Source organism: Rattus norvegicus, chromosome 7 (genome assembly GCF_021556685.1).
Source record: "Rattus norvegicus strain SHRSP/BbbUtx chromosome 7, alternate assembly SHRSP_T2T, whole genome shotgun sequence".
NCBI lineage: Eukaryota > Metazoa > Chordata > Mammalia > Rodentia > Muridae > Rattus > Rattus norvegicus.
In genome coordinates this window covers 51,863,727-51,880,949 of record NC_141540.1, presented here as the reverse complement: position 1 = coordinate 51,880,949, position 17,223 = coordinate 51,863,727, and the positions used below count along the sequence as shown (strand labels likewise).

General features: G+C 35.6%; 1 protein-coding gene across 42 annotated transcripts in view; it reads right to left on the bottom strand.

Moving 5' to 3' along the window:
• The window catches only part of Ppfia2 (PPFI scaffold protein A2), a 474,268-nt gene that overhangs the window by 65,479 nt on the left and 391,566 nt on the right, over positions 1–17,223 (bottom strand). For all 42 annotated transcript variants that reach the window (XM_087557891.1, XM_087557895.1, XM_087557873.1 and 39 more), the window contains 6 exon segments: positions 17,028–17,119; positions 13,155–13,290; positions 9,676–9,896; positions 8,921–9,158; positions 3,870–3,899; positions 517–647 (listed from right to left, as the gene is read on the bottom strand). In XM_087557891.1, coding sequence (XP_087414017.1) covers positions 517–647; positions 3,870–3,899; positions 8,921–9,158; positions 9,676–9,896; positions 13,155–13,290; positions 17,028–17,119 — 848 coding nt within the window.

The following is a 17,223-nucleotide window of genomic DNA, read 5'->3' as shown; positions in this document are numbered from 1 at the left end:
AAATATCTTCCTCATAGAGAAGAGTAATTCTTATTTTCTAATTGGCTGGTAACAACCCAAAGATATAAATATATTAGCTTGCTAATTGGAAAGTAAAAGTGATCCATGACTGGTAATTTTCAAGTGTTCCAAGAGGCATGGAAAAGGAGAGAACAGGTAAAGTGCACTATGAAAAATTATATTTCAAGTCAAATTATTAACACAATAAATTTATTTTTAATTATGTGTATACATGTCTGTTTGTATGGGAGTCACATTCACAGAGTGCAGGTGCCTGAGGATATTAGAGGCTGTTGGATCCTTGGGAGCTAGAGTTCTATGCATTGAGGAGCGACCCAAAGTAGGTGTTGAGAAGGAAACTGGTCTTCAGCAAAAGCAGTAAGCACTCTTAGCATCTGAGCTATCCTGGAGTTCTCTTTCTCTCTATGTTACCTAACAGTTTAATTGGCCACAGTGAAGAAAGAGGAAGAATTTGGGGGAAGGAAGTATTTAATGTGCACAATACTTGAGTCTTACCTCCGGGCCTCATTGTGGTAGGAAGAAGGTAGGGTGTGAGTCATTCTGATGGCTCTGGGTGTTGGGGGAGGAGAAGTTTCACATTTAATTGTTGCTTTATCTTCCCGCCCATCTTCTTCCACCACTGCAATCTAGGAACAGCAGCCGTACAGTCAGTGAGCTGATTGTAAGTCCAAATGAAAATGCCTCAAGGAAAGACTCATTAAGGTAAGGATAATAGAGTAGTTCTAACATAGACATGCATGTCGTACACAAGTAAATTGTTATTAGTCAGGGCATAATTTTTCATACCTATTTAAGAGTAAAGTTAATTTATCTTAAAACTAAGGGTAATAAAATGCCAGGTATCAATAAAAAGCTATTCCTGCCATGCATGGACACACATTGTACTTTCAATAAGCCCAGCACCTCTCACAGTAGACAAGCCTGCCTCTGAGCCACACCAGTAGTCCCTGGATAGATGCTCTTTACAAAAGGATCTGGATACATTTTAGGAAATTTATTGAAGAAAAGATGTCATGCCAAGTAATGGTCTTATAGCAAAGGCATCCTTGATCAAGAATATAGAAAAGGGGACTGGAGACAAGTTGATGAAATGGGCCTTGTCAGAAAAAGGGCTTTACGTTAATCAACATAATGAATCATAGAGCAAGCATGTTAAAAACACGTAATAGGAGTGCTCACCAAGCATTTATAGAGGGAAACATAAACCAAACAGGTTGTGGGTTATAAGAAAAATAGTTTATTTTCCCAGTGAGGGAAATGAGAGCTAAGAACATAGTTCCTGAAATTTGTTCAGCCGTCCTACAATTGATGGGAGATTTTGAAAGTAAGCACAAAAGAAAAAACAGAAAAGATGAAAGTTTGATAGTGAGAAACATTGTTCAGAATTCTAAAAAACTCAAAAAAAAGTCATTCAGTTTTCAAGAGATAGAACTACAAAATGATTATTTAAAGATTTTTGGCAAAAATCAGAGTTGTCATTCCATAATACAGCTCATGTAAAGAGATTATTAGAGTCATAGAAACATTGGCTACTGATGTATGACTCTGGACATGCGCATGAGAATTTCTCCTGTCACTATATCATCCACTTAAAGCTGTATACTGAAGAAGGCCTTACTGGTTTTTCCATTAACGATACGGTGTACAGCGGCTGTTACATACGATGAAGCCCTCATGCATTCCAGGAACATAATGACGCTCTTTGTTTTCAGTCGCTTATTTGACTTGGATCACACTTACATGTCAGGTAGATGCCTGAATATAATCTCTTCCCTCCATTCAACTACATGGTCCCATCTTAAGAATTTTTTTCAATAATCGTTTTCAGCATGACTTCAGTGTGATGAGATCAAAGATTTTTAATCCTGAATCTATTTTAATTTCTTAAGCACAGTTCAGATTCAGTTTATTAGTATTTTCACAGTTTCGAGATCTAACCATCAACCTTGCCTACACCGGTTTATGTTAAGAGGACTTTTTCCTACCTCACCATTTTCTTCATGATTCATTTACAAATAAAATATACCTTTCTGCACCATGGAAACTAAACCCTTCCCACTGTCAGCTCTCTAAAACATCAGACAAAAGCAGATCCTCGGGCTTGACGTGGAAGGATCTTGAAATCAGTCAATAAAATAAATATAATGATTTTTGTCTTGATTCATTCTTCTGATATTTAGATGAAACTAAATATAAAAGTCTTTTCCCTGTCACAAAACAGTGTTTGGCCAGTGGTTTTCCTTCTGCAAACTTTTGCTGCCATCACCAATTCTCCATACAAAATCTTTCATCCTATCTTTTTTTTTTTTAAAAAAATCAGGCTTTCTAAAACATCAACTATTTAAATTTATTCCTATATTCAAAATTGTCTTATATCCTTTACAGCATACAGAGGAAGCCAAATCTGATGAACTTGAAGGAGAATTGCTTAGAGAAAACTGGAAATGTTTACTCAACACTATATCCATATATGTGTTTATATATGTATATTATGATTGTCTAAATGTACTAGCTATATATGTATATATATTTATCTTTATAGAAAGTTCACAACTAAGAAAAGACAAAAATTCCTACCAACTGAAATCATGTGGTCATAATACATGTGTCTATAAAGAAACAATGGTGCCTCTGAATTCAGATGTGTTTTGGCATATACTGACTACCAAATCTTCAACACCTATTAATTTTTATTCCATGTGAATGAGTGTTTTCTCTTCGATATGCATATGCAGAATCTTGCAGGGGGAGGGCAGAAGAGGTCATTGGATGCTTTGGATGTTTGTGAGCCACCATGTGGGTGCTGTAAATAAAACTCCAGGAATCTGTAGGAACAGCAGGTGTTTGTTCTTAATGGCTGAGCTATCTCCTCAGCCCCTGATAACCTCAGTGCATCTAAATGTGCACTCATGTGAGTATGTGTATGTGTGTGTGTGTGTGTGTGTGTGTGTGTGTGTGTGTGTGTGTGTTGGATGTGTCATAATGTTTCTGTTGGGCAGAGGACAACTTGCATGAATTTGCTCTTCATTCTTTTTCCCTCTATATGGGTTTTGGTGTCTTAGAATTTCATAGTAAATACCTATCTTGGCTGAATTGTCCAGCTGCCCTCTTACAGGAGGTGATTGTTTCTTTCCAAGCTAACTATGTAGAGATAGTAAACTGCTTTCTAACTTGGTATGAAAACCTGTCAACCTAGAGTCTGTGCTAGGAATCGCCCTTCCTAGAGGATGTCTCTGCTCTGGATGTAATGATAACCGGACTGAATTGCCCAGGAACAGATGTTGGACACCTCATGCCACCTGACCTTACACTCTCAATCCTAAATTTGCTTAACCAGTCTTTCTACATGGAAACAGATCTCAATATGACCCCTAGCTCTGTTGTCTTCCTGCTCCTGCCTCCTGCGTATCCTTGGGGCTTTCTCAATGCACCAAGTCCCTTCTTCTTTTAAACCCTTTGGAAAAGAACTGTGAAATTATCTTTGATAAGTGTACCAAGATCTGTTGGCTCATTATCACTTAGTAGCAATAAATGCAACATTAACAGGAATCAGTAGTGAAAAGAAATGAAAACAACCAGTGCTCTTAAGCTAACATTGATCTTAAGATATTTCCCTCTACCATGGGTGGATTATATGAGTTAATTCTCACAATTGAATCATTTCCTAGTAATAAGAAATAATGTGATTTTAAAGTACTTGCTATTATAATCATATTTTAAAATTGAAGAACACATAAATACATGAATATTTATTCTATGATAATAAATAGTTGGACAAAAATATTTTAGGTGCTTTAAAGAACAAAATGATGTCCAACTAATAAATATTTAAAAGTGATTTACAGTACCTTTCTCCGATGTTTCCTTAGATCACTTGGCTGCAATGGCAGTAATAAAAGAAACATAAAAGAGAACTAATTAATGATTACCATTTGATGATGTTACAATTTGGTTAGCATCAATAACTTGATTATCATTTTCTTCATTCCATTGTCTCATTCATTCCATGAATACGTCCTATTATTGAATAAATAATGTTCAAACACAAGTTAGTTTCATCATGATTGGTTCCCACAACGTTTTATGTAGATTAAAGAACATCTAACTATAGATCTTTATAAAACAAAGAGTGAGGTTAGTAACAGAGTTTCATTGAGTACTAAAGACTTACTGGATTGCATATACTATTTTTCTGGCATAGATATTTAACTTTCTATTTTCATTTTAGAAATTTCCTTATGCACTACGATTTCATACCTAAGTTATCATAGATATTTTATTATCATAAGATTAACAGATGATAGGAAGCAGAAAGATGGAATTATCATGGGGTTGGAAAAAGAAAGCCGAGGAAAGGATGATATAAGGATAACAGTATGGATATTTGAAAACATCATGTAAAAACATAGCATTTCATAAGTTTTTGAAATGCATATATATTCCTATGAATAGTTTGATTGGAATTATTTTAAGGGGATAATACTCTTCTCTAAAACTGTTGGTTACCAAGTAAAACCCAGTGCCAGGTATAGAATATCTGCCTTTGAGTTGTAGATTGTTGATGTTCCAGAGACATCAAAAAAGTATACAAATTACTGTCACTGCTTATAGCTGCAAACCAAACTTGATAAGTTTCTATTGCTGAAGACGCCACACATTTTTAACACAAGAGATGAGGAAATCAGGTTGGTACTAGTAAGAAGTTTCCTCCATGCTGTGTACCTTTTAGGGTACTAAAAATAATTTTAAGATGATGTAGGAAAATATCATCAGCAGTTTGAACTATCTGTGAACCCTCAGAACTACAATAGTGACGGGATGGGATGGGATGGTGTGGGATGGGATGGTGTGGCTAATTAAGCAATAGTGGCACAAGTGTTATTGAATTAAAATGCTAATTTTTATTGTGTTCAAGCCTGCTGAACAGGAAGAAATGCATGTCTAGTACTGTAAATCTGGCCAAGAATCTGTTTCGGGGCCCTAGCCATAATACATTACTATTATTCTGATAGGTTAAGAGAATATTATGCTGCCTTCCAAGTCTGTATTTAAATGCCCATAGATTAGTGCAACTCTCAGACATAATCAGAGAGTTTTATTTTTCCACAGGATAGTTTTAAACATAGAAATTCAGGACTGGTCGATATACAGTGGCAGGGAATGCTCAACATCAAAGGGGACATCTATATCGCCTCTCCCACAAGACTCGCTGAGCTTTCTTACAAAGCCAACAATGAAGTGATAGCTGAAGATTGAAAGAGCTTGAGGTTGCAAAAACTTGAGCAAAACTGTCTTCTGATTTTCCTGGATTGCTCTAGTCCTCATTTTGGTTGCTGCAAAAGACTTGCACTAGATTAAGCCAATCACCATTTAAGTCTGGAAGGTGGAGCCTTCAATTCGTAGGAGCGATGAACACTCGATACCTTTCGGGAAGGGAGACACAGGTTTTTACGAGTGTTGCCTTTGTAGGTCAAACACAATCCATTGGATGACACCATTTTTGTGAGTATATAGGCATCACAGGACGTGCCAGGTGTAAAAAAGAAAAAAAAATGTTGGGAGGAGGCTTCGTTGGTGGTATGTGGAAATCGGAGTATGTTGGGAAGGAGTGAGAAGCTGAAACGATCAAAATATATTGCATGAAACTCTCAAAGATTGATAAAATATTATATTAAACATTATGGGGAACAAAAATATTCATAGGAGGAGATATGGAGACAAAGTTTGGAGCAGAGACTGAAGGAATGGCCAACCAGAGCCTGTCCCACCTGGGGATCCAGCCCATACATATACTGCCACTAAAACTAGACAATATTGATGAAGCCAAGAAGTACATGCTGACAGGAGCCAGGGAAGAGCCGTCTCCTGAGGGGCTCAGCCAGAGCATGGCAAATACAGGGGCGAATGTTGGCAGCAAAGAATTGAACTGAGAACGGGATCCCCATTGGAGGAATTAGAGAAAGGATTGAAGGAGCTGAAGGGGTTTGCAACCCCATAAGAACAACAAGGCCAACCAACCAGAGCTCCTAGGGACTAAACCACTACCCAAAGACTATACGTGGACAGATCCATGACTCCAACTCCATATGTAGCAGAGGACGGCCTTGTTGTGCACCTATGGGAGGAGAAGCTCTTGGTCTTGCCAAGGCTAGACCCTTCCCGCAGTGTAGGGGAATGTCAGGGCCGGTAGGCAGGAAGGGGGGTGGTTGGGGAGGGGAAATATCCTTATAGAATAAGGGAGAGGGGGAGGGGATAGGGGGATTATAGACAGGAAACGCGGTAAGAGAATAAAATTTGAAATGTAAACAAAAAATATCCAATAAAAATATACAAAAGAGATACAAGTTAAATCAATATAATATTATCATTAATAATGCATTTTAAAGAGCAAAATATTTTACCATAAAAGAATAAAAAAATAAGAGCATCACATATTGCCAAAGTATGCCTGATGTAAATACTACCTATATTGTGCTTTATGTCCCAAGATTTTTACTGTAACATTTGAAAATAATTTAATTATAAATATTGTGCAGAGATATTAATAATTTTAGTTACTAAGAATAGAGAAATGTTTCCCAGATTTCCAAATAAGCAGAGCATAAAATATCTCAGTACACCTGATGAGTATAATTCAGTATATTGACAAAATTTTTGAGCTATATTTTATTGAGGTGAGTTGTCATTAGATAATTATTATTCTGATTTGTTGTCTTCCTGTATATATATTTAAAATATTTTAGATATAAAGGCTCCTACTGAGTACAAAGCAATATGAAAATCGAAGAAGGCAATTCTTCTTAGTTCTTTTTATTTATTGCTTAGACATTTCCTAACTATAGTCTTTAATATAAGCAATGTCCTAAATCCATATAGATAGTTTTGTTTCAGTTACCAATTTAAAGATGAAGAATAATATCTAAACTGCAAAACAAGGTTCATGGTGATGAGTTAAAATCCTTTGAGCATAAAATAAAATTTCATTTACTTATTTGACAGTTTTTCTTATGGTAAGAGTTATATATGTATCTCTATACATATGTAAATTAGATAGATCTATGTAATTACAGTTATGTTTCATAAATTAATTGTGAAAATGAAATACTTTAGCTATTAACTATATTGCGCATTATTTAAGAACAATCCCTGTTGACTTTTAGACATTGAGTTGAACTTCCCTCTCCAGATTCAGGGCATATGCAAGTGTGCATGTGGACAGAATGTACTCTACAGTCAACTCAAGATCTTCTCACCAGACTGCGGAAAATTCAGGTGACTCTATGGTGTCATTAATTTTCCTCCATTTTATTATGGCTGGGTATATTTTACAGAGTGTATTATCTATTTGTACTTCAACTTATTTCTGCCATGGGAGTGTCCTACTTTCATTGGAATTTTACCATTTTAATATTCATTACAGAAACCGTATTTTATCTCATTTTTGCAATGTTTTTAATTTTTCATCTGGTGTCAAGAATAAAAACTTAAATCATTTTGAAGTTAAGTAAATCTGAGGAAAATTCAACTTCATTAATTAGCCCTTTTTAGAACAGGCAATTTATCTATGCTTTCAAAGCCTTAGCTATCTCATGTTTTCATGGAGAAAGTTCGCTCTAACCTCAGTCTGTGATGGAAATTAAATGACCCCAACTTGCAGTGGGCACTAGTCATTTCAGTGAAATTGATCCGAATTTTCCCTATATTACTTCTAACAAGTGGCCCATTTATTTGCCTTTAGTTCTTTCTAGTGTACTTCATAACTTAAATATACAAATGTAAAAAAACAACTGTGGATTATCAATATGAAACATAAAAACACTGAAGATGTGGTGCTGCTTATTTGAGAAGATTTTATAGAAGGTATGTGTTACAAAATTATACATTTTTATCTTGGTGCATTACAGTACATAATTTTTGCTATTAGTTATGTTTATAAAGGTACTGATGTAATTTTTCATCTGATAAAAGATACTCATGGTTTAAGTCATTCAAAGTTTTGATGTGCACTTGGATCTCTATTTTAATAGCTGAGTAATACTCCATTGTGTAGATGCACCACATTTTGTATCCATTCCGTTGTTGAGGGACATCTGGGTTCTTTCCAGGTTCTGGCTATTATAAATAAGGCTGCTATGAACATAGTGGAGCGTGTGTCCTTATTATATGTTGGAGCATCTTTTGGGTATATTCCCAGGAGTGGTATAGATGGGTCCTCAAGTAGTAATATGTCCGATTTTCTGAGAAACTGCCAGACTAATTTCCAGAGTGCTTGCAGCCAACTATCGGACTGAGCATAGGGTCCACAATGGAGGAGTTAGGGGAAGGACTGAAGGAACTGAATGGGATTGCAAACCCATAGGAAAAACAACAATATCAACCAACTGGACCCCCTAGAGCTCCCAGGGACTAAACCACAAAGAGTACATATGGAGGGACCCATGGCTTCAGTTTCATACGTAGCAGAGGATGGCCTTATCTGGCATCAATGGGTAGGGAGGCCCTTGGTCCAGTGGAGGCTTGATGAGCCAGCTTATTGGAATGTGAGGGCGGTGAGGAGGGAATGGGTGGGTAGGTGGGGGAACACCCTCATAAAAGCAGGGAGGATATGGGATGGAATGGGGGTTTGGGAGGGGAACAAGGAAAGGGAATAACATTTGAAATGTATATAAATAAAATTAATAATAATAATAAAAAGAATAAACATTCTCAGTGTCAAACAAGTCCTCAGTGTTAAAACCCATCGTAAATGGCTTTGGTATTAAACAAGTTTGCACATTATTTACATGTGCAAATAAACAACAAAATGCACAGAAATTCAGATGAGAGGAAATATCCAGGAGTATTAGCTAAAGAACAAGTAACTATGACAAGTCCAGGTTCTCTGGACACAGAAGCATACCAGGGTCATGACTCCCATACGGTCCATTTCCCTGGCCGGGCTTCTTGGTGTAAGCTTTGGCGTTGAGTGTCCACTTGGGGGAGATGAACTGGCCAGTGATGAAGCTGTAACAGAAGCAGTGATGGAGGTACCAGGATGGACCCTTGCCAAGTTCAGACCTTCCAAGCTTACACTAGCCACCCTATTCTCGATTTCTTCAGCACGCAATTCTGTAGATTCCTTTTCTTCCTGGATTAGCCTAGAAGACCGAGAGTTAAGTCTTTTCAATATGAGGTCACTTAATAGCAATTAGATTTCACCTAGTAAATACTCAGTTAAGTACTGTGAGATTTTTATTTCAAATCAAGCATTTCCATTTTCTTTTGAGATTGAACAACTTTAAACCTCATGGAATGACGGGTTACAATTACGAAAAATCGGTTTAGTTTTCTTTCTAATTATTATGGTGTATACTTGAAATGTCAAGGGCTATACCTTTAGTTGCATAATGGAACTTTCCTCTCAAATAATCTCTTCTGTATATGAGGTAATTATGAACTATTGTCATTTCTATCATGAAATAATTCATATAAAAATATGTTTCATTGGCTCTGAGTTTTAAAACAATGTAGCTAGACATGTTTGTATAAGACTACTAACCCACTTCTGATATTCTGCAGATCCAACGAGGCACCAGGAGATGCTAAGCCTATTTGTTTGAGAAACACATAAAGTACTAAGGTTTTTTAAGCTCCTGATACCATAAGTATTGATACCTTATTTCTTTGTTGATTGCATCCAGTTGTTCTTGAAGCATCATAGCTAGCGTCTGGGCATCAGAATGGCCACTTGGAGAGAGAAGATCCATTGAGCTGAAAATCGTTTCTCTGTCGTCATCATCAATATCTGACATTTCAGTGTCACTTTCGAATGGGTGACTGCCTAGTACTCCAATTTGCTGAGTCCTGTTCCATTCATGATCCCCAAGGGATTTCACCTGAATGGCGAATGAACAATTAAGATACTCGTATTACAGAACAAATCAGAACACTGACAGCCACAGGAGCAACATCAGAACGTGCATGCATGCCTTCACAGCTGCCTGTTCAAAAGCAGACTGTGAAGTAATATTTTAATTGAGATTCAATAAAATCTACCCTGACATTCTATGAACTGGAAGCAATTAATTGTTTACTTAAATCAATGTTTCAGCAGGAACAGAAGTGATAGATTTCCATATCATTTATATGCCAACAGCTTTCAAAATAGCAATTGTTTATAAGCTCGCATACTTGCAACTGTTTTTTCAGAATTCAACGATCCTCATTTAAACTCAAGTATTATCATTTCTTACAGTGATTAGTTATACACTTTTCCTATAAAAGATGAACATATTAACATTGTTAGGAATCACATTGTATAATAACTGTTTTTTTTAATTTACGTAGTAAGCTGAGTAAAATATTATTATAAATATTGGAAAACTGCATGATCTCACCTCTACGGCCCTGTTCACCTACACACTCAGTAACCTTTTGATGAAAACACAGTCATTTTAATGGTTTAAGTTTTTAAAGTTAACTTAAGTATTATTCTGTTTGGGAGTTTTGAGTAACTGATAGATCAATTACTTTGCATACTCTGATCTCAATAGACAGGCCCTAGAATTTTATGCTCTTAATATAATTAATTTCACTGCTATAGACATTCAAGATTATGTGGAAGATAAAAATGTGCTTTGTGGTATATTGAATTAATGACTAAACGCCTGAAGAAGAATTTGTGTTATGAAATACTTTTAAGGAGAAATTTAGTTTCCCAAGTAAGTTTATTTCAGAAAATAAATTGGTAAATAGACTTGATAGAGACCAGAGGAGGAAAAAGTAAAGGAAATGAATGAAACTAAAGAATATTCAAAAATTAGTTGGAGTAGTTTATGTTTTTGTTGTGAATGGCAAATTAATATAAAAAATGAACAATATTTCCTTAACTGATACAGTTGAGTAGACATTTAGATTTTCTGTTAACTTAATAATTTGTGCTAAGGAAATATTTTGTTATGAAAGAGCATAAATTAGTTTCTCTTAAAGTAAGAAGAAAGAACTGAGACTATCTTGTCTTTATTTTTTCTTTTATATTCTCCATGCTTTCCACAATTCTATGCTACTGTGACAGATTAATTTACATGTTACCTATTTATGCTAATTGTCTACCAAAAGCATTAAGATCTTGTTAAGGGAAAAAAGAAACAGAATTTTGAGTATATTTTAAAAACGTTGTGTGAAAAAACTATACTTAGGGCAGAGAGGAACGTTGTTGCTTCTCATGCAGCTTTATTGATTCAACAGAAACATGACTTAAAAGTTGAAACTATATCCCATCAACCTCAAAAATTGTTTGCATAAATAAACTTCCCAGGGACAGTACCAGTTGACATGGCAGTCTGGATGGGGGAGATCCCACAGGGCCCTAAGCCCTTGATGAAGGGCTACAAGCAAATAACGGCTATTGAAGGAGGAAGAGTCTTCTCTTGGAACAAGTGTTCTGATGGTTTCTCCAATCGCAGCAGATCAGCCCTGAACAATATGCACACACCTCAGCAGGTTACAGTTATAAAATTCACCTATTTGCATATGTCAATAATGATTAAGGTGCCCTGAATTTGAGGATAAGTGCAAGTGATACAAGAGGAGTTGAAGGGAGAAAAGGAATAGGGAGAGTGTTATAAATGTATCTTCAGTGCTTCTTAAAAGGGGGAACAAAAAATATTCATAGGAGGAGATATGGAGACAAAGTTGGGAGAAGAGACTGAAGGAACGGCCATTCAGATCCTGCCCCATCTGGGCATCCACCCATATTTATACAGCTACCAAACCCAGACAGTATTACTGATGCCACGAAGTACATGTTGACAGGAGCCTGATATAGCTTTCTCCCGAGAGGCTCTACATGAGCATGGCAAGTACAGAGGCGAATGCTAGCAGCAAACCATTGAACTGAGAACAGGGTCCCCGTTGGAGGAATTAGAGAAAGGACTGAAGGAGCTGAAGGGGCTTGCCACCCGATAAGAACAATAGTATCAACCAACCAGAGCTCCCAGGGACTAAACCAGTACCCAAAGAGTACACATGGACAGACCCATGGCTCCAGCTGCATATGTAGCAGAGGATGGCCTTGTTGGGCAGCAGTGGGAGGAGAAGCCCTTGATCCAGTCCCCAGTGTATGGGAAGGTCAGGACTGGGAGGTGGGAAGGGGTGGGTGGTTGGGTGGGGAATCATCCTCATAGAAGAGGGACAGGGAGTGGAGCGGATAGGGGGTTTATGGATAGGAAACTGGGAAAGGGGATAATATCTGAAATGCAAGTAAAAAATATCCAATAAAAGTAAATATAGTATTCATAAAATTGAAATTTATTCTTTCATGTTCTCCTTATCATCATTACTCTCTCTATATTTCTTGCGTGTTTTGTAAAGAGGGTGACCTGTCTTAAGAAAATATATCCTGGGTCTGTTGTAATAATGGAATAACAGACTCATCGGGGTGTTTTGTATATACACATATACATATGCAACAATAATAATTAAGAGGTCATGGATTTGAGAGGGAGGAGGGGATAGGAGAGGAGGCAGATCGGAGAGAGCCAGTGATGGACATGATATAATATAAATATAGATGCATATATGAAATTTAAAAAGTAAATAAAAATAAGTTATGGATTAAAGGAACAGAATTGCAGTTTATCTTTGAATTAGATTTCACAGGTATTTTTAAAATTCTGTGTGAAATTTTAAAGAGATGTTTTAAATATAGTAATTTTAACAAATCATATTCTTAATTTTAGAGAAAATAAAAATGTCGGTACTCAGGAGTCCAAGTCCTTAGAATGTCCACTTGTCTGGCAACACAACATAATGGTTAAAACACTATATATGGCACTGTCTACATCTAGTTCCAATTTTGAATCAATTAGTGTGTTAGCCTTGTAATGTGGAACACTAAATCTTTCAGTGCCTCAATCTTGGATTTCCTGAAATTGGTATAGAACTTGCACACAATTTATAATGGCAGATAAATAAGTACGTGGAATGCTCTAGTACATATTACCCATTAATTAATTTTAGAATGCATCATTTTCTACCAACAAAACTAACATAAATTACTGTCCCCATTCAGGCTTCTCTTGTAGTAGAAATTCTATTTAGAATGGCGTCCTGGGTTTAGCTAAAATGACTAATGCTGAAAGAAAAGCAATTACCTTTGGCTCATCTCTTCGCACACCCATGCGGCCTCTCCTTGGTCTTCGTATTACTTTAGTGGTTCTGTAATCAGACTGGCTGTCTACGAGGGACCCAACTGAATACCGCAACTCAGCGGAGGTGTCTAGATGAGTTCTGAAAAATAGAAAAAATAAGATCGAGTCTTATAAATTAAATTTGCAACTACCTGCTTCTAAATTATTAATAAATCAGAATCTCTCAAGCAAATAAACTTTTGGAAAGAACAGTGTTATTCTTGTCAAGTTGTGGGACATGTGTATCAGGTGATATAGTAAATTTCATTCTTGAATGTAAGGTGCATTTTTTCCATTTTAGACTACACTTATGACCTTGTTTCTTATTACTTTTAGTGTTTTACTACAATGAAACATGCTAACATTAATGGTCAAAGTCAACTGATTTTGTCTTTCATTATTTGTGTGTATTTGAATATTTGTTTGTATATTTTAAAATTTTTAGTTGCTCTTACTGAAAAATGTATCAACTTGTGAGTTCGGAACTTTTATGTTTTATCGATTATAGAGAAATATATTAGCATTTTCCAATGTGCAATATTCTGTTGTCCAATTTAGAGAAACAGTAATATGTTCATTTTACAGTAAATAATCTCATTTTAGTAAATGGCTAGGATTTTAGCTTTGAGTAAATCATTGTTCAAGAGGATGACAAATCTTGGTAATCACACTTGGTGCTGCAATTTGCTTAGAGATGAAGTAGGTGGAAAATTACTATTGGAAAATATCACCGTACTCATTTTCAATAAACATGGTAATAAACTATACTGTAATCTAAACATAGTCAGGCACATTGTCTGTATATAGATTTACAGCAAGGTCGATTTATTTGTGTAATCATCATGATGATAACAAAAGCAACCTCATGCTGTCCTATAAAATGAAATCCCAGATCCATGATACAGAGGTGTTTTCTGTTCGACTCAGGGCTCCTGCTGATTGAAGATACCACCTCTCATCACCCACTTTGAGATTAGAGATAAGCACTTATTAGATATTTGTCAAGGTTTATAAAACTTAGATGAGCTCAGGCTGTTAGATGCCGGGGCAGATGAAGATATAACTTAAGGAGGACCTTGTTTTACCGGACGCTTAATGAGATCAAATGAAATGAGGAATCATTCTGCAAACTGATGACACAATATTCTTATAGCAATAAACACAAACTGAAAATCAACTTGTGTATAGTAAATGAGTCATATATAAAAATAAACCAGCCAAGCCATACTCAGAAATACCATAACTCTTTATTTTAGTCTGGTGGATAGACCACTACATTTTATAAACATAAAGATTAAAAATTTTAGTGCCTTCCACATGGTGAAGACTTCACTAGTTCTCCTGAGACAATGGGTGAAAGGATAGAATTTCAGTCCACAAACCACCTACCTCAAAGGAACGTAGGAATATACCACCAATGGCTGTTGTTTGGACACCACAGTGCAGTGTCTAACATTACAATTTGCCATTTTAAAAGTGGCTTTCTTGTTTTGTTTTGTTTTCCCTGAATTCTATATTATTTTAAAACTGATGGAACAAATCAGAACCCACACAAAAAATATAGTGCTTATAACACCCCAAGGTCACATGGCAGTCTGTAAAAATTGGGATTTCCTAGTTTGAAGATTCACTTCAGCTATTTATTCCTTCCCATCCTCCTCCACCCAGCTTAACTGACATTTCCTTCAATTCATTCAACTAATTCAACTCCTCCACTAGCTTACACGTTGTTTCATTTCTGACCCTTTGGACAGCCTAGGGTTTCTGTTGAAATAGTCTCAGCATGTTTTTATGTCTAGCATTCTTTTGAGTTTCAGCTTAAGTGTCCAATTGTCACATGCTATTCCAGCTTTCTTCATAGTTCATCTTTGCAAGAGCCTTTGACATAGCACTTCCCTGTCTCCTTTCCAGAAGCATCTGTTTTAATCACAGCTGGAGCTCTTAGTGTATACCTGTCTGGCAAATGCAGCATGGTTAATAGACCTTTAGAGAAAACATTTGAGCAAACACCAATCTAGAAAGGAACTAAACAATCTTCCTGTAAAAGTTACTGCTTACCTCTGTACACTTTGTCACAATTTTTACCTTGTCTCCTAACAAAAGAAGACAGAGACTATATCTCTACTAATTCTAATTAAATTTTCAAATCATTTTACACAAAAACTATAAGAGAGAATTAGCAAGTCTAAGTTTAAAAAATTGTAATTCATTTAAGCAATGATTTTCCTGGATCAACAATGTAACTATTACCCATTCTTTATAAATGTTTACCTATTATATGGCTGTGCAATAAAACACATTTTTTCTAATATAATTCATTTAGAAAACTTGTGTGGTAACCTGGATATATTATTGTATATACTTATATGAAAAATCTATGGTGAGAATTAGTAAATGAAAATTATTTCCCATGACAAACAGCAGACAGTATAGGAATCTGGACCCTCACATCTATGGTCTTCCCTACAATCTGCTTCCCTTAAATGATGATTTTTATGGACCCAACAACGCTTTCTTTAGGTGAATGCCAAGATGTCAGGCAGTCAGGAAACCTCACTATATTAATAGAACTTTCTATATTTCTCCAACACTATTTCTGAGACATAATATGAAAAATATAGACATGGCATGTGAAAATACTAGGATACATTTGATGTGATTAGACAGCGGTTGCTCTATGCATTGACTCCTATGGTATTTGAATAGCTTTTCCCTGTCATCATCATCAGTATCATCACTATATCTCCCACACTTTGTGAGCACATATCACATATAGTCATGTACGTGATTTTGTGTATCTCTGTGACCACAGGACTGTATTTTTCTAAATTTAAAAGCAGTCAACTATTGAATATTGTGTTAATTTATAGTTCTTCTGAAAAGAGCAAAAGAATGTTTAGTGAAATTTTTGTTTTTTATTTTATTGAATATATCCGAGTGTCTTGTCTGCATATATTTATGTGTCCCATGTAGTTCCCTGCTACCAATGAAAATCAAAAGAGGCAGTCTGATCCCCTAGATCTCGGTGACATATGGTTTTAAGCAGCCACATACTTTCCAGGGAAAGAATCTTTATCTCTGCAGGAGAAATAAATGTTCTTATACCACTGAGCTATCTCTCCGGCCAATCCTACAGAAAGTTTTAGTTTCGATTTTACCCAGTCATTTGAAACACGGAATTTAGGTAACCATTTATTTTACCAAGAACATAATATATGTTATATAGATTGTGTGGTGCCCCTGCACAGTGCTTATAACACCACAGTGTTACAATATGCCATTTTATCTGCTTCTTACTTTTTCTTTCTTTGCTTTATTCTGCTCTGATGTGTTAGTTTTGTTTTTTTAAATATATTATATATTTTCATTTCTTAGAAGCCATTTTACTTTGCAATTAGAGACAGAACAGGGGTGGATCCAGAGGTTGGGGAGGTGAAAAAGAACTAGGAGGCATAACAACAAGGAAACTATACTATAGTCAATATATATTATATGCAAACATTATAATAAAAACAAAAAAGAAAAGGCTAATAAATCCTTGAAATACAATGCAATTTGCTATGTACTCTGAATTTTCATTTAAGAATTTTTATGCATGTAGAACTGTACACTTGAACACAGAACACAAAAGATTTTCAGTTATATTTTGATAGAATTACTTCAAAAAGGAATTCTAAATTTGGATATCATCTTTGAATTCAGAAACTAGAGTATTAGATTAAATTCTTGCAATCTCTTCTGAGAAATATGAGACCCTTATTTTATGAAAGAAAACATTAAGATATAAGAGAATTTACATTGATGCTGAACCAAAATAAACATTTAACTGAATATTACCTCGATATAGTTGGTTCAATTAGAGAGCCAGTTCTCATTTTCATTTGGTCAAGTTCAGACCTCAACTTCTCTATTTCTTCTGCTAGTCTTTCCTAAAAGTAAAAAAGTAATTAGATGATGGTTACACCCCATGTATCAGCATTCAATTATGGCAAATAAATGGATACTCAAAAAAGAACACGATTTAATTTTATTA